Here is a 27,339-nt window from a genome sequence, read left to right on the forward strand (position 1 = left end):
GACTCACACTACACTCTAAAAACTGTAACACGTTGCTGTGAGAAATTAAAAAGACAACGGAAGAGAAAGACAGCCCATGTTCATTAACAGTCTGAGTTAGTGACAGAGAAATGGCAGTAGACTCTGAATCAGTCTAGAGACTCAAACAACCTCATCCGAAGCCCCAGTTGCCTCTTAAAAACAGAAATTGTACACGCCTGCTAAAATCCATATGGAACCACAGGGGTTCCAAACAGCTGAAGCTAACTTGGAAAAAACAAAACACAACAAAGAGAAAACAAATAAGAAAAGGGACTTTTGCCCCTATGTCAAAACTTACTGAGAAGCCACTGCAATCAAACAGATCAATCAGGGTGGAGTGTCACAGTCCAACAGAAAACAGTGAACCCAAAGAATAAAACCCATAAACACCCCACACATGGAGTACTTGTGGGCAGACAGCCCCCAAATCCTCTCTCCGTGTGCGCGTGTGTGCGTGTGCGTGCGTGCGCGTGTGTGTGTGCGTGGGTGTGTGTGTGTGTGTGTGTGCGTGGGTGTGTGTGTGTGTGTGTGTGCGCGCGTGTGTGCGTGTGTGTGTGTGTGTGCGTGTGTGTGTGCGTGTGTGTGCGCGCAAGCGCGCGTGTTCATGTGCGTGTGTGTGTGTGTGTGTGTGTGTGTGTGTGTGTGTGTGTAGCATGCTGGACCAGTACTCAGCCCCTCCTACCTTTTTCTTTACATGTCGTATTGATATGGGGATGTGTGCAGTGCCACCGCATGCATATGGACTTCGAGGACAGCCTGTGGAGTCAGCTCTCTCCTGGCACCATGTGAGTTCTGGAACTCAGTCCTCAGGCTTGGGCTTTTACCCTCCAAGCCATCTCTCCCTCCCACAGAGGCCCCGTGGTGTGGTCCACTAAGGCAGCCCTTCCAGCTCCATCTTCACTTTCCCCTCCTGAGGAGGATGCACCGCAGCATGGAAGCCTGTGAATCTGAGGAAGGCTTCCAAAGCCTCTGAAGGAATCTAAATTTAGGTTCAAGACTTGCACCACCCTTGCCAGCCACGCTGCTCAGAGCCCACACACCAGTGTGGCGAGAAGAGACATGCCACTTTCAAACACAAAGCACTGCACCGAGGCTAAGGAAGGAAGCCTGAGCCTCACAGCCAAGCACACCAGCTCCTGCCCTTACCCACTCCTTACTAGTGATCGAAGGAACCAAAGACTCAGAAAATCTTTTAGCAAATGGGACAATGAGCTAAAGAAACAGTGTTTACAGGGCTTTTCCTAAGAGCAGGACCGTTCTGTAGCGAGGGTGTCGGTGGCACCACCGCTGAATCAGGAGAGGGGGAGAAAAGCCACTTATGGGGACAAACTTTGGTTTTGTTTTGCTTTGTTTTTTGAGACAGGCTCTCACTATGTTGTAGCTCTGGCTGGTCTGGAACTCCAAATGTAGAACAGGCTAGGCTCAAACTCACAGAGATCCACCTGCCTCTGCCTCCCGAGTGCTGTGACTAAAGGCTTGCTAGTACTACCATGCCTGGCTAAGATTAATGCAGTTAAAAAAAAAAATCATGACTATTAAGTTAAAAGCTAATTCTGGGACATACTGTTAGCAAATTCAAACAAAACAGTACATGTTCTCTTAAACTTATTAGTCCGTCTATCCTGCTCCGAAGGAGCGCCTTTTTCTGTAGCTGTGTCTGTAGACAGACTTCAGCAGAGGACTTGAAGGGAAGAGAAAAAGAAGTTTCTGGCTGTTCTCAAGCCTTCTCGCTCCATCCCTAGACTGCTGGGAAACATTCCCAGACTGGGGTCCCGCTCTGGGAGTAGAGCTGAACCCCGGTAAACAGCAGCCCAGAAAATGACTGGGGTCTCTGGCCACCAGAACTTCCTGGTGCCCCTGCCCAAAAAGACTCCTCACAGCCCCTGTGGCAGGCAGGCAACCATACCCACTCACACCTCACCAACACAGCTGAGGGATCAAACCATAGCACCACGGCCAAGAGGAGTCTAGACTCCTGGGCACCGCCACTCAGACAATGCCCGAGGGCCCACGGGAATGAGGGTTGCTGGCAGACAGGGTCCCCACCTGGGGCCACTGTGTGGCCGCCCTCACGGTAACACCTGGGATACTCTCCATGCTGTCAGCAACAGATGCCCTGGGACAGACAAGAACCAGAATGGCCTGCTTTTAATAGCTTTTCCTTTTCATTTGATTAGGGGTTTTTGGTTTGGTTTTTGTTGTTGTTTTGTTTGCTTTGGTTGGTTGGCTGGTTTTCTTTTTTGGTCGGGGTCTTGCTATGTGGCCAGGCTGGTATTATTAAACTCACAATCCTGCCTTAGCCTTTCAAGTGCAAGAATTACAGGTGTGTGCCATCAGACCTGGCTTAGGTCTTTAGAATTCTGGAAATATTAGTAGCCTTCCCTGTACACTACACACAAGCAAACTCAGTTCTAGAATCCTAATGTCATGTCCCTTCTCTTGGGCCCCTAGACAGTTGGGTCCCATTCAAAACGGCTCCAGAATCCAGTGAGTGTCCAGCTCACAGAACTCCCTGGATCTTGTTCTCAAGTTCACAGACTGACTAACTAAGCAGGGGTGCAGGCTGCTCTGTCTCAAAGTGACAACTTACACTGTAGACTAAATAGAAATAAAATGATGAACAGAGTCACAGTGCAGTGGGGATGGCTGAACCACAGAGAGTTCTCTATCTCTGACAAATCACTGAAACTTCATTTTGGTTTTCTGACAGAGACTTTCATGTAGCCCAGGCTTGCCTTGAACTTGCTATATAGCCAAAGAGAACTCTGAACTCCTGACCCACATGGTTCCACCACCTGAGCACTGTAATTACAGGTATAATTACAGGCATGTCCCACCATACCTTCCTCTCTGGATATGTTTTCTCCCAGCCCTGGACTTTTGTAATGGAACTGCAATTACTTAATAACATTTCAAAAAAGCATACACAATAACTAATAAGGTAAAGCTTACTCTATTTTTAATAAGTCAGCCATGTTGTAAATAGCAACAAAAGATAAATATTACATTGGTAAAAGCAGCACAATGTGGAGAGGACAAATATTCTGCCTCCTTCTTCTTCTCTCACCCAGTAAGAGACAGACACATCCTGGTCCACACACCACTAGATTGACCCCTTCCAGGGCAGGACAGAGGATTCCCAAGCCAAATGGCTGACTGCAAGGGCTTAGTGGGGATGCCCAAGTTCCATGCGAAGCACCACAGAAACACAGCCCAAGCATGGTGGTGCATGCTTCTAATCCCAGCATCTACCAGGGGAGGGAAAGAAGAACAAGTTTCAAGGGCCAGCTGGGCTAGGTGTGACCCTTAAATTACACACACACACACACACACTTTTAATTTGAACACGATCTCTCCTCCAGCTAGAGTCTGTGAAATAAGACGCCAAGGGCTCCGTGCAACACTTTAGCTTGAATCCACTTCTACAAAAACCTCCCCAGTAAACCCTTGGCAAGGCCAGGCCTGCTGGGAGCTGAGCAGCCTGTGAGTGTTGGGTTTCCTCACTGGAGCCTTGCAACACTCCGAGGAGCTAAGGATTGTCTGAGCTGAAAGATGAACCTCCTGATTTGCCCAAGGCCAGGGGTGTGGGTTAGAACTGGGCCACAGAGTCTACTGCCTCCAAAATGGGGACAGGAAGCCAAGCCACCTCCTAAGTTGATGGAAAGGAAAAACTAAATGAGAGTGAACAGCACACTTCCTGCTTGGACAACAGCAGAAGCTTTAATGGCGGACAGATCTCTTCTGTTATTACATGGCCCAAAGTCAGTGTACTCTTCCTAGCATCTACCTTTCTTGTTTAGAGATGGGATCTGACCCAGGCTGGCCTTCAACTCTCTATGTAACCAAGAATAACTCTCAACTTCTGGTCCTTCTACCTGCATCTTCTGAGCACAGCCATGCATCACCACGCCTGGTTTACGTGCCAGGGATTAAAAACTCCAAGGTGGTTGCATCCACCTTCCAACAGGCATGTTCACCTTAGAATATACTAAATCAGGGGCTGGAGAGACAGACTGCTCACTGGTTGAGAGCATTTACTGCTATTCTAGAAGACCCTGGTTTAGTTTCTAGTACCCACATCAAGTGGGTCACAGCTGCCTGTAAACTCTAGCTCCCTGGGACCCAACGCCCTCCTCTGGCCTCCAAGGGCACTGTATTCAAATGCACATACCCGTAAAGAGACAAATAACTTTTAAAACAAAATACTAACTCTGACCTTGTTTCCATAAAAGGGGGGCAAGAGAAAAGAATCCTCCCCCCCCAACCCCTGTCAAAGAATTATGACCCAATCCTGAAGCATTAAAGCTAACCTTTGACAGTACCTTATTCTAGAATATTTGGGAGGGGGAGGGGTGGATCGAAGCACTGAATATGAAAGTGACATAGCTCCTCCAGCTTGAGTGGGCCAGTACAGACCCAAGGGAAGGGAAATAGAGAGAAGGTCCTGGAGATGCTACCTCCCCACACTAAGCACTCAAGCCTGCATACTCTAGCCTTGACCAGCCTTCCCTGTAGTATCTGAGTGCAAGTGGATCAGGCTCCATGCCAAAAAGGGAGGGAGAAAAATCACCACACAAATACCAGCTTACCACCCACTGAATGAGAGCCACCGTCCGGATCCAATTAGAACTTAAGAGAAGGGTTTAAGAAAGCAGATGACAGTGAGCCGGCAGAACAGTCAAGGCAGGGCCAACTGCACTTCCAAAGCCTGAACTTGGCCTCAGAGGACACTCACCGAACTCCAGGTTAGGCTGGCAGCCAGCCAGTCCCAGCCATCCTCCTGTGGTTACAAAGCATTTGTGATGGTGCTGTCTGTATAGGAGCTGGGTCCTTACACTTACAGAGCAAGTGTTCTTCCCCAGCTCTGCCATTCCAGCCAGGGCTGCATTTTATCTGCTTACACTGTCCCAGACTTGAGTAGAAATTATTCAGTCTCCTTTCAACCTTCTGTAATCACAAGGCCTAAACCAAACCAGGAAGTTAACCTTGTACCAATTATAGAACTGGCAACACTGTTTCCCTTCTCCACCTCAGCCTCTATTATTTCACCTGTCTGGCTACCTGCCTGTCAGCCTAGCACACAATTATCAAACAAATGTCTTTCAAAAGACTTCCTTTCAGTACAGAAGAGATGGCTCAGTGGTGCATGCTGTTCCCCTAGAGGACCCAACTCCCAACATCTCAACTTCCTATACCCTCACCTTCAGGGGAACCTAAACCTGACCTCTACGGGCACCAGCACTTTATATGTATGCACCCACATACAAATACATTGTTAAAAACAATAAAATAAATCTGTTAAAAATATTTTACCTTAATTATGTATTTGTCTATGTGGGTATGCACATGTGAGTGCAGTGCCCGTGGAGACCAGAAGAGGGCGCTGGATCTCCTGGTGTTAGATTGTGAACTACCCAACATGGGCAAAAGCAGGGGTGCTCTTCACCACTGCACCACCTCTCCAGCCACAACAAACGACTTGTAGAAGAAACTGTAAGTCATTTATCTTTAACTTGTGCCAACTTAGGAGTCCCCATAAAACACCTGAGAGACTGTCAGCCTGCACTTGCAGAAGCAAAGAAACATAACAAGTCCTACTTTGTGGAGGGGGTAATTTATTCCCTTGTTAGACAACATCCCGTCACTAGGCTCCTGTCCAAGTGACAGCAGCAGCAGCTCCCAGAGTGAAGGTCCTGTGCGCCCTTCCTACCATTCCCCACAGCTAGATGGCAGACAGGCCAAGGTTGGGACCCAGGTCACTCACCTCTGGTACTGGGGCCTACCTCTCAGCCACCCCATTTGCTACAAGATTGATCCCCTTCTTTCCAACCCCTCCCTGCTCCAATCCTATGCTGCCACCCCTTCCCACTTTGCACCCCTTATCCACCACTGACTTGCGTTCACAGTCCCTCTGCCCATCGAGGTCCTTCCACTGCCCACTGAGAGTGACTGCCCAAGCGGCCAGAGAGCTCAGACCCACCAACTGCTCCCTTCCAACCCAACACTTTTTAATGCCTCTCAGCTTAGTCAGCATCTCCCAGCTCTGGCCTGTGAGGGAACTGGGAGCACACAGGAGCTCTTTCCAGTTCCCTTTGTCCGGTGAGTCTAGCTTGCAAGAAACCAGCCCTTAGACATGGCTTCCATGTTTATTTTCCTTTAGAAATAATCTAACAATTCCATATTCTAATACAAAAATTATGACCAAGAAGGAAGACTTGAACCCCAATAAAATAATATTTATTATTTCTTCCTTATATTTTTTAACAAGTAGGTAGGTTTTTTTTTGGGGGGGGTTGTTTGTTTTACAAAGCATCCATTGGTGTTTATCAATCTGGGAGAAAGACTTTAGTGTTTGTTTAAAATGTTACTCTTCTATTAGATGTTCTTTGTTCTTTAACAAACTATCAGATCATCTGAACTGGGTTCATTCAAAGTATCATGCATTTCACAGCTGCCAAAAAGAAACAGGCTGTATCAATTGGGAGGGGCTGAGATGACAGAAACAAATTAATATCACCAGGGCTGGTTCGATGGCTGACACTGCCTCACCAGTACCCAGTACCAGCTGGCTAGGGGAGGATGGGAAGGAAAAATCACCTTGGTTCCAGATGATCATGAAGGGATCCAGGCCCAGGGAGAGTCCACTGTGACATACAGCTTCAGGGTACTCCATGATAGAATGGATCATGTAACATCTCAGTCCCAGAAGGGGACCTCTCCCAAGCTAGTCCCACCAAGAGCAAAGCAACCAGGAAATGGGAAAGAAAGCATGGGTCTCATTGAGCCACTCAGGCACACCCTGAAGCAGGAAATTGTACTTTACCCCTTTGTCTGGGTTACCTGAAAAGGCCAAGGCTGGGGTGACCAGTATGCTCCACCCGTCTGCAAGATCCTGGGGACTGAAGCCAAGGCTTGTGCGTGCGTGTCAAGCCGGCACTCTAGAGCTGAGCTGCATGCCAGCCCTCAGTAGCCTTCTCCAGCACAGGCAGGCACTGTCTATTTAAAACACTAACTAAATTCCGGGCTGTGAGGCATGCACTTCTGATTAATGAGCTGTTCTTCTCTAAGTAAAGCAGAGCCTATGCTAGTGTAAGAACTACTGAACCCTTGACTCAACCTGCTGGAGCTGAACCCATGGGGCAGCACCAGCAAAAACCTGCTTCCTGCAGAGCCTGCTGGGAAGCTTCAGTCTAAGCCACACTGAGCCACAGGTGACTAGGAAAGGATTCTGGCTGGTTAACTCTCCCCAACAGAGAGGAGTTTTCCTTTTATTTCAAATTAGGTGTCATTTCCTCTTCCTTTCCTAAAGTCTATTTTTGATACTGCAAAGGTGAGCCCTATAACAAAATTTGCCAAGTAAACCCTGCTGGGTTCTTTTTTTGTTTGAGAAAGGAGCACTTCTATTTCGGGATGCATTAAAACATAAAACACACATTGGTGTGAGGTTTGCTGGTGGTGGTTGGTTGGTTTGGTTTTGGACGGGTATTGCCCAGGTTGGCCTCAAGTTGAAGATGGCCTTGTTCCCTCTGTAGCTAAGGCCAGCTACAGACATAAGTCACCACATCAGCTGGAATCACCTTTTATAAAATTATAATCAACACCTTCAAATAATAACACTCCAGTGTAAGCTGAGCACGGTGTTGCATTTCTGTCAACCCCAATCTAAGGACCCTGAAGCTGGATGATCAAGACTTCAAGACCAGCCTGGGCTTCATAGTAAGATTCTGTATTTAAAAAAAAAAAATGAGAATTCAAATACTTTACATGTCAAATGTACTCAAGATGAAGTAAGCCAACAAGGTGTCTGCCCTTCAGATGGTTGTCTTTCAAAGTAGAACTAGCAGTTGGGAACCAGTGGAGTAAGCCTCAAATAAGGTAGGAAGTGAGGAGCCAGCCCCGAACGGCTTCTGTGAATCATTCCATACCAACACTAAGAAATGGATCTTTTTTTTTTTTCTTTAAAGATACTGGGACACACCTTTAACCCTAGCACTCAGACAGAGAGGTGGATCTCTGTAAATTCCAGGCCAGCCAGAACTACACAAGGAGACACTGACTAAAAAAAAAGCTAGTTTTTTTAATTGAATATTTTATTTACATTTCAGATGCCACCCTCTTTCCCCATTTCCCCTCCCTAGAAAACCCCTATCTCATGCCCCCTTCTCCTTTTTGAAAAGCTAGTTTTATATGGGAACCATCCACAGCGCTCAACATACAAGGCTCTTAACAGAAATATTGCCAGCCAGGCAGCGGAGTGCATGCCTTTAATACCAGCACTCAGGAGGCAGAGGCAAGGGAAGCTTGAGGCCAGCCTGGTCTACAGAGTGAGTTCCCGGACAGCCTACATTTACATTACTATGTCCTATAGCAACTCTACCACACCACATGGCTGCTAAGGCCCGTGACTCACCCTGAACTCACTGTGGAAACGCAGCTAGACACACTGCTTTCAAACACCAACATTGTTCTCCAAAGCTGCAAGTGTTTGGAGGTAGCTAAGGTGTTTTCCAGGGCAGGCTTTCTGCCAAGAACCCTGAATCATTAAAAAGGTGATGGGCAGCACCACTCCTCCCCCGCCTCCAGCTCCCGAACAGGTCTATCAACAATCCCTACAAGGTTTCTGAAAACATGGCTCATATACACATATCTGTTTTCTTTTTCTTTTATCTATTTTCTTAAGGAAAAACTCTGCAGTCGGGTCCTTTATTTCTCTTTTATACACTGGGCCATGAATTCGTATGGAATGGGCTCCAGCAGCTCGGGTTCTTTTCCATCAGTCCTCACAAAGTGTGCTGCTCTGGGTGGCGCAGGCTGGCGCTTCAGCTGAACCCAGGTGCCTTCTCTATGGCTTCCTTCTTCTTCTGATGGTTCTCCTTTCCCCGCTTCAGGCAGCTGTGCCTGCTCTTCGAGGGCTCGTTGTGCTCAGTCCGCACATTGATGCTCTTGGCCAGAATCTCGCCCTTAACTTGTTTGTTTACAGTGATGCCCACGGCATGCTGGGTGACGTTGTAGACTCCTCCGGTTTTGCGGTGGTAACACTTGTGGGGCATTCCTTTTTGAACAGCACCCATTCCCTTAATGTCTACAATGTCATCCTTTTTGTAGATTTGCATGTATGTTTTAGGGAACATGGAACACCTCCATGTTTCCTAAAAGGCCTGGAGAACACACACCGAGTGCCTCTCCTCTTTCCCTTTGTGTTCGTCATTTTGGCAAGTTAACTGAAAGATGGCTGCTGCGGCCGAAAAACGTATTTGTTTTCTAAACTAAAGAAAAGCAAATGACGCTCCCATGCCCATCTGGAGTGTCATCCGACCCGTTAACCTAAGTCTGAGATGATGCCAATCCTGCAACTTGAAAGGCCAAACCTAATGTCTAGTACAAAAAAGAATAAAAGGCTAGAAACCGCCAGGCAGTGGTAATGCACGCCTTTAATCCCAGCACTTGGGAGGCAGAGGCAGGTGGATTTCTGTCTCGAAAAACAAAAAAAAAAAAAAAAAAAAAAAAGCAAAAACAGCTAGAAACCTCACTCACCCTGTTTAAACTGAGATCAGACAGCATTAATGTGTGATATGCAAACAATTTCCAGGACTTTAACTTGGAGGAACCACACACTATCTATCTATCACCAACTCATAACTTGGCCTGTCTGATGTCTTCCAATGAGTGGTGTACTGTCACTACTGGAGTTTCTTTTTCAGTGGCACACAAGGCAGGGGTGTGACTCTCAGGCAAAGTCACACTGGACTCCATGAACTCAGGTAACAGAAACAGCACCCAACATCTATGGAGAACTGTGTAGGTACCAGGAGCCTGCGCGCATGTCCCTCCATCCCAATGCTCTCAGGTGCTCACTATCTCTAACATCTCCTGCTTCTGTTTGTGTTTGTGTTTGTTTGTTTGTTTGTTTGTTTTTAATGTAGCCAAGGCTTCTGGGCATGATGGTGCAAGCCTTTGATCCCAGAAAGAGGCAGGTGGAGATTTGTGAGTTCCAAGCCAGAGTTGCATAGCAAGGTCCTGTCTCAAAATATAGATAGATAGATAGATAGATAGATAGATAGATAGATAGATAGATAGATGATAAACAGACAGACAGACAGGACCAAGGCAGTGGTAGTGACTCCCAACCATAAAATTATTTTTGTTGCTACTTCATAACTGTAATCTTGCTAGTGTTATGAATTGTATATAAATCTGTGTTTCCCAATGGCCTTTTGGTAACTTCTGTGAAAAACTCAGCCAGCACCCAAAATAGTCACATGACCCACAGATTAAGAGCTGCTGTCTAAAGGCTCAAAATGGCTCTCCCAGGCCGTGCTCACCTGTGTTCAGTCTCAGGCCAGCATGGAAAGAGAGAACTGACTTCTGCAAGTTGCCCTGTGACAGCCACACAGATGCTGTGGCCAGACATGAACACGCACACGGACACATCAATAAATAAATGCTCTCACATACACCAAGAACAAGCCAGGAATCCTGGCTTTCAGCATCTGAGAGGCTGGATAGCAGGACTGCCCCAAGTTCAAGGCTAGACCTATAGAATGAGACCCTGTCAAAAGGAAGACATTAACTCTAGGTCTTCGTATTTTTTGTTTTGTTTGCCATTTTGAGACCATCTCATTATGTGGCTCGGACTGTCCTGGAACTCACCATGGACACCATGCTGGCCTTGAACTCACAGAGATCCACCTGCCTTTGCAGTATTAAAAGTGTGTGCCACCATGCCCAGAGACTCCAGCATTTGTACGTGCCTGTGCCACAGTATCTGTGGAGAACTGAGGGCAGCTTGCAGAAGTCAGTTCTCTCCTCCCATGTGGGCCTGAGTCAACTCAGGTTATCAGGGAGGGTTATAATCATTTCCAAAAAAAACAAAAACAAAAATCTATATTTTTGCATAAAATCTAAATTACCTTTTTCAACCCATGCTAAGTTCAGCTTAGAACAATGATCATGTACTGATCTATTGTTCTTCCTCAGAAACATCCAACTCTCTAAAGAAACAACTTCAAAAGGCATTCCTACTGTCTGCACCTGCATTCTGGGTGGTTCCAAATAAAGTACCACACAACCACAGGGTGTTTTCAGACAGGGTCTCCTATGTTGCCCATGATGGCCTTGAACTCCAGACCCTCCTGTCTCAGCCTCCCAAAAGCTGGAATTACAACCATATACCAACACACCTGGTTTAATCCAGAAACAACTAGTTACAGTCATGACACAAAACTCATTGAGGTAGACTGACACAGACCATTCCTAACCTAGTAAAGATTCTTGGCACTTCTACAAACACACGTCTTTGGCTCCATTCACACCACTACAAAGAAGCCTGCTGCTTCTTCAGACCAGCACTAAATGAAGCCTTGGCTGTCCTTATACCCAGCACACACAAAGCCAGTAGTATCACAAAGACACTACTTCAAGAGCGTTCGACCCCAAGGCCCAGCAGACACAAAGCTGACTTTAAGTCTTTGTTGGCTCTAAAGCTAGAAACCAACTCCCAGCATCCACCTTTCTCTGTTTAGGGATCACAAGGAGAAGGGTTTTTGTTTGTTTTGATACAGAATCATGTAGCCCAAGCTCATTTCACACTCTTTAAGTAACCAAATATAACCTTAAACTTTTTTTTTCCGGTTTTTCGAGACAGAGCTTCTCTGAGTATCCCTGGCTGTCCTGGAACTCAAAAATCCTCCCGCCTCCACCTCCCAAGTGCTAGGATTAAAAGCATGCGCCACCACTGCCCAGCAACCTTAAACTTCTGATCCTCCTGCCTCCACATCCTAAATACTGGGATTACAGGCAAGCCCCACCACACCTCCTTTACATGGTGCTGGGATGGAGTTGGGCATGCAGGCCAGCACTCACCAACTGAGTCCTATGTCTGCCCCTAACTGCCACCTTAGAGCACAAGAAGAAGGAGTTGAGGGGCGTCAGCCCTCCCAAGCCATTGCAGCTCCTCCAGGATGTTTTAATGAACAAACCAAAGTCTCCCTACTGAGCCAACTTAAGCCAGGCTTTCTGCTACTTAAATCTGAAAGTATCCTGCTTCTGAAAATAACTGGGGAAAAAAACAAAAACAAAAACAAAAACTAGTACCTTATAAATAAAAACTAGAACAAGAGCAAACCTTGTCTGAAGAATGGAAGCAAGGTGAGTGTCAATGACAGCCCTAACCCTGCCAGAGAACTTAACTGAAAAACAATCGGACTGTGGCCCCACAGCCACCAACATCAACAGGAGTATTTTGGGATACAGAATGAGGCAGTATCCTGCTGGAAGCGTGTCACTTCTCACAGCAGTTAGGAAGGACCTAGGAGAAAGGGAGGAAAGTGGGTCTTTGCTGGAAGAGGCCCCCTGTGCTACAGAGGCAGGCTGGGAGCTGCACAGAATGCACTAAGAGACCCTGTCTCAAAGTACAAGATGGTATCTCCACAATACAAGATGGGTCTCTGGCTTACACATACGCATGTAAGCACATAGACATGCATGCATGCGCGCGCACGTGCGCACACACACACACACGTGCACAAAGGCACAGAAGTGTCCTCCCTTATAATAGATACAGTGATGTCACAGAGCACTGAGCAACCAAGAGGATGGTGATCCACAAGCACACTGTGTGCACAAATCTCACAAACGTGACGGTGACCTGAGGAAGCCAGTGACAAGAAGACTCAATGCCAGTCTGTCAATATGGAGTTTAAAGCAAGAATGCTCCTCCAGATGGTGACAATTTAGGGGCTGAGGCGACAGAAGCTGAAAACCAAAGGCTGGGGCCATTGCAACAGGGAGTACCCCATTGTTTCGCCTTGCTGCCTCTATGTGTTTAATACATCCAACCACAAAGTAGTGTTCTATTATGTCTGTGCTTGAAAACAAGGATTTACAGTGACAGGTCTCCACATTACATACAACCACCGTGTTTCTCAACTGACACCCAGGTTTCTCCGTCACTGCCCACAATCTGAACTGAATTTTCCATGTGGGGTCTGCAAAGGGGCCACTCAGCAGCTGCTTTCACCCACTACATACCAAAAGCATGCACGAAGTCACAAGAGATGGAAACGTGTGCAAGCACCCTGTGGGGCTCTTGAGAAGGCGCAGGCCCTTGCTAGAGAGCCACTGATCCAGATGCTCGCTTGTCACAAGCCACGTTCAGACTGGAACACACCAACACAGGGCTGGGGAGCCGGCTCAGGGGATGAGGCAGCTTCCCCACAAGGATGAGAACCAGAGTTTGGATTCCCAGAACCCACCTACATAGGTGGATAGGAGTAGCTGTTGCCTGTAATCCAGGTGCTTGGGCAGCTGAGACAGGGGATCCTGGAGCAAGCTGGCTAGCTGATGGTGAGCTCTGGGTTCGTGAATGACAGTCAAGAAGACCTCCACACATACTCACATGTACATGCACAAATAGACACACATAAGCTCTAAACCAAACACACTAAATACATAAAATACCTACAGCAACACACAACACATGAGAGCTGCTTTCCTCTTTAGAAAAGGACCAGTTCAACACACAGAAGCAGAGAGCCCAACTCAGGAGACTTCTGCACCCAGCACCTACTTGGCACAATCAAACCTCAAATGAAAGTCTTCAGTCTGGCTTCCTGGGTGTGAGACATACCGGCCTGTGTGGCTGCCCTGGACGTGATTCAGCTTGTTTCTGGCCATCGCTAAGTCATCAGCCTATGGAGAGTTCCACCTCCCACTGACACAGACCACTGAGCAGCCTCAGCAGACCTGTTACAGGAGGGGATGCAGCAGCAAGAGCAAAGGCTGCTGCAGGAGAACAGACAACATCACAGGTAATCTCCGTCCAGTTCTGCTCTAAACCAGCGGGAGCAAGAACCTTTATAACCTCCTTCCCCACACTCCCTTTTCCTGAGCTTTGCTTTGTTTTAAAATGTCTTACTATGTCGCCCAACTGGTCTGAAACTGGTGGTTCTCCTGCCTGCACGTCTTGTGTGCTAAAACTATAGGCAGGCACTGCCATACCCAGCTGTAACCACTGGGTATCTGACACAGTGAAGGTAAGTCACATGGGAGCTGATAGTTTAGGGACTGGAGAGCATCCATATTAGACAGGGAAAGTTGCGGCTATGCAAGCAAAAGATGATCCAACTTAAACCAGGATGGGGGTGCAAGGAGAGGAGAGCACAGATAAGCATCAGCACCAGAGACAGAGGCCTCAGGGATAAATCAGGTATGAGGAACCATCTGGATGAGGGCAACTGGGGGAATTTAATGAGATAAAGAATGCAGAAGGAGGCTTGATTTCCCTTTGTGAGCAAAAGAGAATCAAAAAGACCCTCTGAGGGCTAGGGATATAGCCCTCAGAGTGCTTGCCTAGAATCCCCCAGTGAGGGGCTGGGGCATGGCTCAGTGGTAGAGCCCCTGCCTAGAATCCCCCAGTGAGGGGCTGGGGTGTGGCCCAGTGGTAGAGCCCCTGCCTAGAATCCCCCAGTGAGGGGCTGGGGCATGGCTCAGTGGTAGAGCCCCTGCCTAGAATCCCCCAATGAGGGGCTGGGGTGTGGCTCAGTGGGAAAGCACTTGTCTAGCAGGCCCAAGGCTCTAGGTTGGATTCCAAGCACAAAATAAATAAACAGACAAATAAATCAATACCTTCAAGCCATGTTAGCTTAAAACATCTAGTAAGAACATCTAGTAAGAATCACACATGATGGCACACACGTGTAATCCAAGCACTCAGGTAGTTGAAACAAGAGGGTTTTAAGTTCAAGGCCAGTCTATACTAAATAATAAAACTCTATACAAAACAAAACGAAAAAAATACACAAATAAATAACAAGCAGCTACCTTAAATTTCCAATCTTGCACAACTGCAGGGAGAAAAAAGGCCTTCTAAAAAATAACGAAGACTGTTTCTAAGTATTGGGCTGGCAAGATGCTCATCCAATAACGGTGCTTGCCGCCAGACCTGACAATGTGAGTTCAACCCCAGAACACACATGGCAGGATAAAGAACTGACACCCCCAAGTGTCCTCTGACTTCCATGCAATAAATTTCTACATGAAAGTTATCGTCTCTAAGAGGAGTTAACACTGATTAAATAACAGCCCTTTCCATATGTGACCACTAAGGACTCTGACTAGAGGCACGCACTGCAGTGAAGTGCATCTCCTTGTATCCTGCATCCTCACAGGAGGCAGCTCCTCACTTAGGACGAGAGAACATCCCTTTTCTCTCTGGTACAATGTGTTTCCAGGGAATAAAATAAATCACATGCTATCTTTTAACCTAGAAATAAAAGTGCACACAGAAAAAAGCTCTGTGTAAGCTAGGCCTGGTGTCCTGCCCCAGAGTGGTACTGTCTGCAGCTCCCTGGAAACTCAGACACTGTGAAGTGGTGGGCAGAACCTGAAGCCAGAGCGTCACCAGCAAGTGCCATCTCGCACTTCTGTGACAAAACCCTAGTGCAAACATGCACAGCTTTGGATTTTACCCCAAAGATCTAAGAAGTAAAAACAAAGTCTTTAGGAGCTATCACTTTCTCTGCTTCTATGGACTCAGATATTAAAATATCCTTAGGCACCCCAAAAGTCCAAATAAACAAAAACCTCCTGGCCAGCAAAACAATGCAGAGGGTGAAGACACCTGCTGTCAAGCCTGAGGCTCTGAGTTCAATCCCTGGGACCACATGCACAAGGAGAGACCTGACTCCCACAGGTGTCCTCTGACCTCCACGTGTGTGTCTGACCCCACAACCTCACTGCCCCACACTAAATAAACGTAAGACAAACTCTTCAGGTTCAGCACAGGCATACACTGACAGTGATTTAAAAATACTAGCATTTCACGCCTAGCACCTCAGATGGGAATGCAGAGTATTTCACAGAAATAAGTCAGAGATGTCCCTGAATAAATAAATGGTACAAACAAGAGGAGAGTTCAGATCCATCCCAGGTTCTCAAATTGCTCATGAGCTATGTGAGCGAGCTGGCGCTGAGTCTGGAGCAAACACTGAGATATGGACAAGCATCTCTGTAGCAAAACAGAGCAAGGTTGGAGGGAGGGTGCCTCAGTGTCAAAATAAACATTCAAAAAGAGACATTTATCTCATGCAAAAGACAGGTGCTCCTAATGTCCTGTTCTGCACAGTTTCCAGGATACTGCTTTGTGAGGAAACATCCCAAAATATAGGCACACACTGAGGATCCTACTGTAATCTTTAAAATACATTTGGGCCAGGCATGGTGGGTCATGCCTTTAATCCCAGCACACAGGATGCAGAACATGAAAGGCAGGCAGATTTCTGAGTTTGAGGCCAGCCTGGTCTACAGAGTGAGTTCCAGGATAGCCAGGGCTACACGGTGAGCCCTGATTTTGAAGAAGTGAGGGTGCCGTATAGAGTGGGAGAGAATTGAGAAAGATGAGGAAGGAGGAGGAGATAAGAGGACAGAAGATGGTGTGGGAGCAACAAAGCAGAGTGTCCTTTTGTCCCAGGTTGTAGTCTACCATCTTGTCTTTCCTGTGGTCTGTCCATCACGTCCCCGAGTGCCCCATCCCTGCCCCTTCCCTCACTAACTCTGAATGCTCCTCACACACTAGCAAAGCCACCAGGTCACAGGGCCTTCCGACTTTGCATACTCATCTGAGTTTTTACTAGACAGAAACTGTCCACCCGCTGCTTCACTAACAGTCTGCACTACTTGTAATTAAGTTGTAGCTGCTCCTTTAGAGTTTTTAAAAACATAAACCCATTATGCTTATAAAATCCCAGCAGTGGGAGATGGGGGCTCCCCATCAAGAGTTCAAGGTCATCCCTGGCTACAGGAAACCTGTCTCCAAACACAATACACTCTCAATCTACAAGTAACAGATGCCTCATTTCCCACTCTCTGACAGCCTTCTCCAGCTAACAATAATCATGGTCAAATCCTCCACTGAACTAATTGTTTCTGATCATATGTCCAAGCCTTCACCACTAAAGATGATGCTGGGGCCTGGGGAGATGGTTCAGTGACTACACTGAACATGCAAGCATGAAAACCCAGAACATAAAAAGCTAGGCATGGCCACACAGGCACCTGTGAGCCCAGGACTGTGGAGGGCAGGGACAGAAGGACCAATGGCAAACCACCAGGTAGGCTCCTGGCTCAGTGGGGAAACTCTGTCCCAAGAATGTAAGGTGGACAGTGATAGAAAAGAACACTATGCTCCCACCACACACACACACACACACACACACACACACACACACACACTCGCATGCGCGAGCACACGTGCACACACGCATAGCTGCTCATTTGGACTCATCAATTCTATTGTGTCAGCAAACTTTCTGAATACACGGAGAATGAATCAAGTGTTTGTGTGTGAATATTATTCTCCATGTTTACCAATCATCTCCACAGAATGTCTTCAGTCTCAAACTGCAGCATGACCTTTATTTTCTATTTCACTGGGGTGGGGGTGCGGCTCTTTCACAGGGGTCACATATTAGATGTCCTGCATGTCAGATATTTATATTATGGTCCATAATAGTAGCAAAATTACAGTTTTGAAGTAGGAACGAAAATAATTTGGGGGGGGGTGGGGGTCACCACAACATGAAGAACTGCATTAAAGGGTTACAGCATTAGGAAGGTTGAGAACCATGGTCTGTTGGTTACAGTAGGTGAGAGAAATCACAGCTGGATAGAGATGCAGCCTAGTGGCGGTAGAGTGCCCGCCCACCTAGAGTGATCAAGGCCCTGAGTCCAACCCCCAGCAGCACAGAAAGAATGAAAGAGGCAGGAATACAGCTCAGCAGATGGAGGGCTGTCTGGCATGCATGAAGCCCTGGGTCTGATGCCCAGCCCTGAAGAGATCAGAACAGCAGCTCCTGCCTGTAACAGCTGTAATCAAGGCATTCAGGGAGTAAAGGAGACGTGAGCGCCAAGACTTTAAAGCCACTCTCAGCTGCATAGTAAGTCTGGGCCATCTGAGAACTCCTCCCTCCTGGCAGACACAGACACCCCCACCCCTGACAGCCAAAGTGCGGCTTGGGGAATCAATGAGTTTACTGGGCTCACTTATGGGTGTGGGGGTTAGTTACAGGAGCATAGCTGAACCCAAGGACGCCACACCATCAAGTTTCACCCCAGCATGGACAAGGCACAAACAGAGCCCCATCCTTCAGTCACTCCTCTACACACTGCACACACTAGCCCCTCCTCAGACCACGAAGTCACATGCAATAAGGACATGCAAAAAGTTATAAGCTCTGCTCTGATGAAGAGAGGGCTGTAACGCTCTACCCTACTGGGCTCTGTGAGACAGGAAGGGAGGGAGGAAAGGAGGGGGAGGTGACATAACAGCCACCTATAGCCCTGTGTTTATATTACCCTACCTATACTATAAATAAATCACAACTCTTCACTGAAATATTAGCCCCTTCTGGTCAGGCTCTGAGCGGTATGAAAAGGGAGAGGTCTCCCATCTCAGGTATGGGAACACAAGTCATGACAAGACGCTAACTCTGCACATCCCCCTCCTCTACCGAAGTGCTTCCGGGAAAACTGATTCACACCTGATTCCTAAGTCACCAACTACAGCACCAGAAAGTACCATCACCTCCAGAGAGTCCACAGACTGAGACTCTGGCCACCAACTCCAAACAAAGCGGCCCTAGGTTCTGCTCCCTAGGGCAGCATCCAAGTTTGATTTGCGAGCTTAAAACTTCGGAACTGCATCAGCCAGCAGCCTGGGTTCCTGCCTCGTGAGACGTGATGCAACTGCGTTCAGCTGTAATGGAGGAGCCCGCAGCTGGAATTACAGATGGGGTGTAGCACCAGCCCAGCAACACCCCATCACTTAAGCCTTATGTTAAAACAGTAAACAGCTCCACCCACTCCCGTTAACCCAGAAATGTAGAAATACTTCCTTTCATTCTAATATCTAATTGAGTTAGATCTGGTCTGGATCCACAATAGCAATTCTAACACTTGAGAAAGACGCCGCCCAAATCTAAGAGCCGCCCAAATCTAAGAAGCTGCGCTCTGGTTTGAGCCACTTCCTTCAGCTCTCCTTTAACTCAACTGTCCACAGGAACCTTGGGGGTGGGGTGGGGGGGGGGGGAAGAAGAGCAAGCCTACAAGCAAGTGTACCTTGTGCCTTTACCTACAGAAAACTCACCCACAAAACCACCGACCAGCCGGCGTTTAAATGGTTTAGTGATGACAACGGATTCTTTTTAATTCTACATTTGTTTAAAAGAATTTAACTTTAGCTGGGCAATGGTGGCACATGTCTTTGATCCCAGGAGAGACAGGCAGATCTCTGAGTTCGAGGCTAGCCTGGTCTATAGAGTGAGTTCCAGAACAGCCATTGCACAGGACTACCCCTTCTCAAACAAAAACAAAACAAAAAACTAACTTTCAACATTGCTTTAAAATTACAAGAAACCCGACCCATGTTAAGAATCCTGAGCCAGAAAACCAAAAGCACTGTGAAGATAGTTTTGTTGGGGTGGGAACTGGGCCATAATTTGGGTGTTTTAACTTTTAACCAGTGCCACAGGTGTATTACACGAGTCAGCCTAGTTAGCTGAGAGTTAACGGTAACTTAGGCTAAGGCTGAAGCACTACAGTGGTGGAGATCCTTTCAAGTCCTTAAGAAAATACTGAAGTAACAAGTAACAGCCTCTAGGACCCCACTGAGCTCAAAATGTGAAAAGCCACACAGAGGTAAAATCCCAGAGATATGTCTGTCTCTCTCATACATACACATGAGTGAGCACACACATATGAATTTAAGAATTCTACTTAACTAAGGGCTCTGCTATCCCAGTGCTGGGCCCCAATGGGATATGAGGTAAACAGAGACCAGGGATCCTGAGCTAGCCAGAAAGTCTAGTGGAATCAGCAGGCTCCAGGTTCAGTGAGAGATCGTCTTAAAAAACAGTGGAGACTGAAGAAAACACCAGATGCTGCTCCCGCCCTCCACACACATGTATACACACATGTACACACATGTGCACACACCACATGAACCCACCCACCAAGGAAGGGGGAAAGTCGAGTTTGATGTAGATTCACAAAAATACAGACAAAATAAAGTACATGAAAGGGTTCCTGCATACACAACTTTTCCTGTGCCTTCCTGGATCTGAGGAGGACTCTAAGGAAAGTCTACTTGGAAGTGAGCAGATGGTGGCTATACGCTGTCATAAGGTCTCTCAAGCTACCAGATCATCTCTCACCATAACACAGTGGTCAAATTAAAGTTCTGCTGGTCCTGGGTTCTCTGCTGGAGCAAACTGACAGTCAGTCAGCACTCCTAACAAGTCCTTTAGTCTTTCTTAAGAGCCACTTTGAATCTTTCAAAGAACTACTTTGAATCAATGCGGCCCCCTGTGACTGGCTTGTGGCTGACTAGATTGAAAGTACTAGCAACTGTGAAGACAACTAACTCACTCTGGTTCACATCCTTCCTATGGTTCAGTGCAAACAGGACCTTGCTGCACACCTATGCCAACTTGTAAGCCAGGTCTCTTTCCTTCTACTTGCAATGAGAATTGCTCTTTATGGGACACAGTCCTGGCTCCAAAAGGCAAGAAAACACAAGAAGGTGCAAGTGAACTCGAGGTATAAAACAGGACTGGAGAGATGGTTTCGCTCAGTGGTTCCAGGCACTTGCTACTCTTGGCAAAGGCTCCAGGGTGGATTCCCAGACCCCACATAGTAGCTCGAAACTATTAAGTCCAGGCCCAGAGGAACTGATACCCTATTCTGACCTTCAAGGGTTCCAGGTTTTTAAGAAGATAAAAACAGACCCCCCCCCCAAAAGCTGAGGCATTTGGAACCTCAACTAAATGCTCAGTGGCAGAGAGAAATCTGCGTTTTCTGAAGAGCAGCATGAATCTGGGAGCCTGGGGTTCATCTGTGAACCACAACTCCTGCTCAATTTGAGATCCAAATTTCCAAGAAGGTTGTACTCTCCAGTGAACTCTTAAGATGTCTACAAGATAATTTCTCTAACAAGACTACTAGATTTTTCAGATATTGACTCTAAACCTCATGAAACAGTCCCTATGAAATGCCACAAAGACAGTCATTAAAATGATAGAATTCAAACACAGAAACTCACGCATCCTTTCCTGCTGCACAGAGCAGCTTCCCAATACACTTGGCACATCACTCAACTGGAAGGGAGAGGGGACATGGTCGATGGGAAGAAAAAGAAAGCATATACATAACACTATCGTACCAAATTAAGGCTTGACACACAGTAAACAAAAGTGCTACCCGTTAGCACAAATTTCTGAGTCTCAGGGTTGAGACCAGAGAGCGCACACACAGGCCAACAGGAACATGAAGTAAGTAGTTGGATGATGGATCAAGTAGGAGATCAAGACGCTTACAATGGGGCTGAAACCTTATTCAAATGAGGAAACTAAGACCTTGAAAGGTAATGAACCGACTGTACAGCACGGAACTGCTAATCTGATTTGACAGGCTCTGCTCCCCAAAGGCCATCAAGTGCAAACCCCAAAGTCCTCAGCACTGATAACCACGCCAGTGTCTTCACTGTCTGTGCTCTGTGGTTTTCAACAGCACGGTTACAAACAGCCACCCTGTTTTCTCATTCTGTCTAAGTACTTGGGTTGGTGTGCGTGCAGGTACACCTGTATACGTGTGCACACAAGCCAGAGGGGCAACCTCAGGTGCTGTTCCTCAGAAGCCATCACCTTGGCTTTCCTGCAGATAGGGTCTCTTCAGGACCTGGGGCTCGCTGATCAGGTGAGGCTCCCAGCCAGCCACACTCACTTTTTAAGTGGGTGCTGGGATTCCAGATCAGGTTTCATGCTTGCTGGGCAAACAGGCTCCTTGACTGAGCCATCTCCCCAGCTCCAATAGCTCTCATTCTTCAAAAGTCATCTTTCCCCAAGTACAGATACATAAATAAATACGGAGACTCCATAACAGGACTTATCTCTGGAGAGACTGCTACCCAACTTCCTCACTTCCTGTAACAGCAGAGAGATGAAGGCAAACCTACCTCACCTCCAATAAAATGGCTGGTTCCAAGATTTTTTTTTCATTGTCATCACATGAACACACTATCCACCAACCCTCAATCTACGATCACGCTCACAGCTGCTCCCAGACCATGAGCTAACAACACTCATCCCTAGTCCCTTCCCACCAAAAGCCACCCAAAACCTCTGGCGCTTTCCAAGTCTTCAATACCAAAATTAACCCATAAAAGCCTCACTTTTGCCAGCTGACTAGAATCTGTTAATAACCTGCCACAAAAACACCACAGTTAAGATTTCTAAGCCACTGATGTCATTTCTACAAAAACTCCCTAAGTCAGTCACTTTAACAGGAATGCTGAAACCAATCTGGATTGTAACTAAAAATCAGAGCCCAGTGTCGATAAGCAAACTTTCCCAAGGATGACTGTCAAAGAACGGAACTTCCTAACTAACCCAGAGAGACAGGCGAAGGCATCCACTGAGCAAGTCTCCTTCAGTCTCTGTCCAGAGGCAAAGATGTTCATTATGACCAGGGTCTGGGTTCTAATTCAAATATTCTTATCTGCTTGGACATCTTCAGAGAAAAAGCATCGATCTTTTCTTAAACAGAACAAACTTTCCAAGAATTTCCACCGTGATCACAGGCCTTATCCTAAGGCTCAGCCTGAAAGGACAAGCAGAAGCCTTAGTCCTGACCACACTGCCTTGGAACAGAAAAATCCAGGGAAATCCCTGCAAGGCCTCAGACTTAACGATGCATTTCCTCTTCTGAGCTGGAAAGCCCCAAAGCAGGCCATCCGCCAACCCTGCCGTGCAGCCTTAAAGATGGATTCAAACTGGTAAGGTTTGCAGGAAAAGGAGAAGGAGAAAGGAAGAGGAAGCTGAGGACAGTGGTCCAGACTCTGGACCCCCGAAGAGGGGCAGCTATGATGACAGACAGCTCACCTCTCGCCTGCATGCAAACTGCCCTGTTGCTGTCAGACCCACAGCAAGCTTTGCTCTCACCTTTGAAGGTAGCACTACAGAGCCCCTAGGAAACCTGAACATTCCTCTGAAGACTGAGGGGAGCAAGGAGCCTGCACTGGAGCTACTACCACAGCTCAGCTTGTGTGGGAGGGGGGACCAAGGATGTGGCAAGAGGGTGAAGACATTGCAGAGGAGGTAGGGACCAAAGACTCGGGACTCTGGAGTCCTAAGTGGCCTGGCCTCAGGGAGAACGGAAGTGGACTAGACTGGAGAGGTCTGGACCATTGATGAGGTGGGGGAAGTGAGAACAAGACTGGGAGACAGTCGTTTGGTCCCAGACAGGATTGAGGAATTTGCAACTGAAGGGTGGAGGCTGTGAGACAGAAGCGAGTGGGCGGGACTGAAAGATAAGTGAGGGCGGGATCAGGCAGGGACGAGGGCGGGGCTATGAGAGGAGAGGGGAAGCAAGAAAGATGGAGACGAGGAGGGGGTGAGGTAGGAGAGCAAAGAGCAGCAAAGCAGACGTGGGGTGATTCGAAGGTACTAGGAGGGAGAAGTGAGAAGGCAGACAACAGGTCATGGGAGAGGGTGGGAAGAAAGAAAGGAGGGGAAGTGATGAGAAGCCGCAAGGGAAAGAGGGAGGAGACAGGTGGGAGGGTAGTGAGGGGTGGGACTAGAGGGGGGACGGCAGGTAGGAGGATGGTGAGGTAGAAGAGATGGATGATGAAAATGTGAGGTGGGGGTGGAAAGAGCAAAAGGAGGTGCAGCGAGTGGGCGGGATCTACATGAAGTTGAAAGTAGGTGTGTGGCTGTAGGAGCTAGCTACAAGGCCTGGAGAAGAGCAGGGAGGGGGTAGGTGTGGATCACAGGGTGCTAGGGGCAGTGTCAAGAGAAGAGCACCAGGGGTCCAGCAGAAGACCCCGAGGGGGTCCTATATGCAGCGTAGGGTGGGTGTGGAGCAGAAAGGAGAGCCAGGAGATGGTCCTGTAGAGGAGGAGCTAGGGGGCGGGACCTGATCTAGAAGGGTAAGGTTAGGGGCAGAGGGAGGCAGCTTGGGGGCGTGGCTCATATGCAATTGATGGTAGGTGTGGGCAGAGGGAGTAGTGGGGGTTGGGGGGTAGGAGAGAACCTTAAGGGGAAGGAGCCAGAGGCGGGGCCATGAGAATCAGCCAGAAGGGCGGAATCTAAGATAGAGGAATGAACTGCAGGCCAGGCTTAATGCAGAAAAAGCCAGCTGCCTGGGCCTGCAGAGCAAGCAGGGGGCGGGGAATGATGCAGAGGGAGGAGCCGTAGGGCGGGGCACCAAAGCTACAAAGTAGTCAAGGGGTGGAGCCTATAAGGGGGAGGGGGCGGGAGTCTGCAGAAGAGTCGAGGGCTGAGCCTAGTTAAGGAAGAGGGCGAGTCTGCAGATCAGCGAGGCGTGGCTTGATGCAGAGGGAGGGCGGGGCTGCCGCAGCGGGGCGAGTCCTGATGTGTCGGGGGCGGGGCCTGATGCAGAGGGAGGGGACGGAACGGTAGGGGCGGCGCCTGCAGAGCACCCGGGGGGCGGGGCCGGGAGCGCGAGCGAGGGGCGCACGCCGTAGGGGGTGCAGCGGTCCCGGGACAACGGCCGGTGCAGGGGGGGCGGGGCGGGAGTCCGCAGGGTCCCTGGGACCGCCTAGGGGCGCGAGGGCCGCAGCCCTGTCGTGCCTACCTGTCAGACGGATCTTGATGCTGGAGCCGTTCCTACGGGTCCCGGGGTTCGACATCTCCCGCCAGCGGCCTGCCGGCCTCGGATCCAGTGCCGCCGCCCCCCAGCCCGGCCCGGCCCGGCCCCGCCGCCGCCTCAAGGTTACGGCCACGGGCTGGGCGCCGGGGTCCGAGCCGGGACGCCGAGTGCGCGGCGCAGGCGTCGGGACGGAGACCACGGGCTGGAACCGTAGAACCGAGCGCTCGGCCGCACCGCCGCCCGGAGCCGCCCCTGGCTGGCCCAGCCCGGAGCCGCCGCGCTCGCAGCCGGACGCCCGCCGCCCTCGCTGCTTCCGCCGCCGCCTCCCGAGCTGCGCGCGCCCGCCACCGTGCCGACCCGGCCCTGCGCGGTCTCGCGTCTGCGTGCGTGCGCGCGCCCGAGCACGGCGCTACGCCGACCGCGCTTGTCCTGGGCGCGCGCGAGGGGGGTCTGGGGAGCTGCAAGGTTCCTGCAGCCGGCGGGGAGCCTTGAAACAGACACCACCACCACCACACACACATAGACACACTCGCACACACTAGCGGCGCAGTCGGAGCTGGTTCTTAGTCACAATCTCAGAATCAGCTGATTTGCTTGTGCGACGATTTGGGGAACCGATTGTTTCTTCAGTGTCGGACTTTTCAAGGCTCCTGATGGAAGCCAGGGTGTTGCGTGAAACCTCAAGAACCGTGCGCGCGTGCGCGCATGGGCACACGTTATCGTTCTTGAGGAAATAACGTTTAGATCCTGCAAGTTCCAAGGGAAGACTTACCGCAATGATCGAGTGTCGGATATGCCCTGTGCAACTGGTGTATTCGATTGACAAAGTGGCTAGACTCGCAGGAAGTGCGGCATATGGACCAGCTAAACAAGATGAAGGATGTAAATGGAGAGGTGATGGTTTTGCGGTTAGGGACCTGTATGCAATTGAACTAACCCAGAAAAGTAAGCAGTAGGGTTTGCGATTTCCTCCCTGCCTTCCGATGAACCCAGCCCCAAACCCCCAGAGTGTCAGGCAGGCAAAAAGTTAAAAGCCTTACTTTCCCCAGCAAGCAAACCAATCTCTATGGTAACGCATTCTAGAAGAAATAAAATGTTCTTGAAAAAGCCGTGTATATTTACCAAACTCACATCTGACCCGAACCTAATTCATTTCATGGGCAGATTCTTGTGGCGGCTTTATGTGACTCCCTTAGAACCGACTACCCACAACATTGGACTACCCTCTTTGGAGACAGGCTCACCTGTAGCTAAGACTGACCTCAAAACTGTGATCCTCCTACTCAGTCTCCTGAGTACAGGGAGTACAGGTTTGTACCTGTCCCTCTCCTGGGCAGTTTGGTTTTTATGAGCCTGTTCAGCACAGACTTTTGAATAACGGTGGGAAATTATCTAAGAATAGGGTCGTGTATGGGTAACGAATAATCCAGGCTCTAACTCTGTTTCCATTTCTAAGCAGTTGTCACTGAGAGTGAGACCCTAGTCAGAATACATCCGTTTAAGAGAGGCTTTGATTAGGAAGCTAGCTACTTTGGAAAGGTATTCATTGTGCAAGCACAAGAAGCTAGGTTTTGTGAGGCATTTTAGATGTTTCTATTATCTGTATATGAGTGTTTTGTGCCTGTGTTTGTATGTGTACATCAGAAGGTGCTGGATCTGGAACAGGTGGTTGGGAGCCACCATGTGGGTGCTGGGAATTGAACTTAGGTTCTCTGGAAGAGCAACAACACGTGCTCTTAACTGTTCAACATCTCTCCAGCCCCAAGGATCCCTGGGCCAGCGAGCCTCCATGAATTGGGGAACCCTATGCTAACCGGAGACTGCCTTAAGGAAAAAAAGGGGGGCATGGGGCATAAACTGTAGAGCAAAACTGAGGTTAACCCACCTCTCTCTCCCTCTCCCCCCCCTCTCTCTCACACACACACACACACACACACACACACACACCTACCTCGGTTTCTTTCTTTTTCGTTCTAGCTCTCCCTCCCACAGGCTTCCTCTTTCCCTCTTCTTGGCTCTCTCTCTCTCCCTGCACCTCTCTCCTTCCCTCCTTGCCTCTCCATCATTCTCTGTGTGTATGTGTGTCCTCAACCATACCTCCCTTCTTTCTCATTCCTCTTCCTCCCTCCTTTACCCACTCCCCCACCCCTACCCCTGTCCCCTTTCCTCCTTTCTCACCCTCTCCCCTCCCCCATGCCTCCTCTCTCCCTGCCTCAGTTCCCAGGTGCTTTTCCTCCGGGGTCCACTCCCCAGTCGTTCCTCACCCAGGAGTCTTGGATTGCTCCACCTCTCTGTTTTCTTACCTACCTAGAAGTCTGGACCTTTCTTTACCTGGTTATCCCACCGAGTCACAAGTGTGCCTCTTGGGGGCTACTGAAAGTCACTTCCTCTGCCCATTAACTAGAGCCTGTGCTGTGTGTCTGTTAGTTGGCGAGAGTCCTACAGTGGTCTGCCATAGCCTGCATCAGAGAGAAGACCATCCTCCATGCTTTGTTTGTCGTGTGTGCATTCCTGCATGCCCCTGAGCACATGTGTGTACACATCTATCTGTAAGACAGTGAGACATTATCGGTGTCTTTGCCAATCACTCCCCACCTCAATTCTAAGACGATTTCTCACTAAACCTGAAACTTAGTGATTCACCTGAACTGGCTGGCC

General features: G+C 48.7%; 1 protein-coding gene across 4 annotated transcripts in view; it reads right to left on the reverse strand.

Moving 5' to 3' along the window:
• The window catches only part of Smurf1 (SMAD specific E3 ubiquitin protein ligase 1), a 92,559-nt gene extending 67,507 nt beyond the window's left edge, over positions 1-25,052 (reverse strand). For 2 of the 4 annotated variants that reach the window (XM_076923658.1, XM_076923656.1), the window contains exon 1: positions 24,667-25,036. In XM_076923658.1, coding sequence (XP_076779773.1) covers positions 24,667-24,721 — 55 coding nt within the window. In that variant the 5' untranslated portion in view covers positions 24,722-25,036. Of the gene's footprint in view, positions 1-24,666 lie in introns of all 4 variants that reach the window. The other 2 variants (XM_076923659.1, XM_076923657.1) reach the window with 2 other exon arrangements.
• Positions 25,053-27,339: the final 2,287 nt, after the last annotated feature.

Source organism: Arvicanthis niloticus, chromosome 24 (assembly GCF_011762505.2).
Source record: "Arvicanthis niloticus isolate mArvNil1 chromosome 24, mArvNil1.pat.X, whole genome shotgun sequence".
Taxonomy (NCBI): Eukaryota; Metazoa; Chordata; class Mammalia; order Rodentia; family Muridae; genus Arvicanthis; species Arvicanthis niloticus.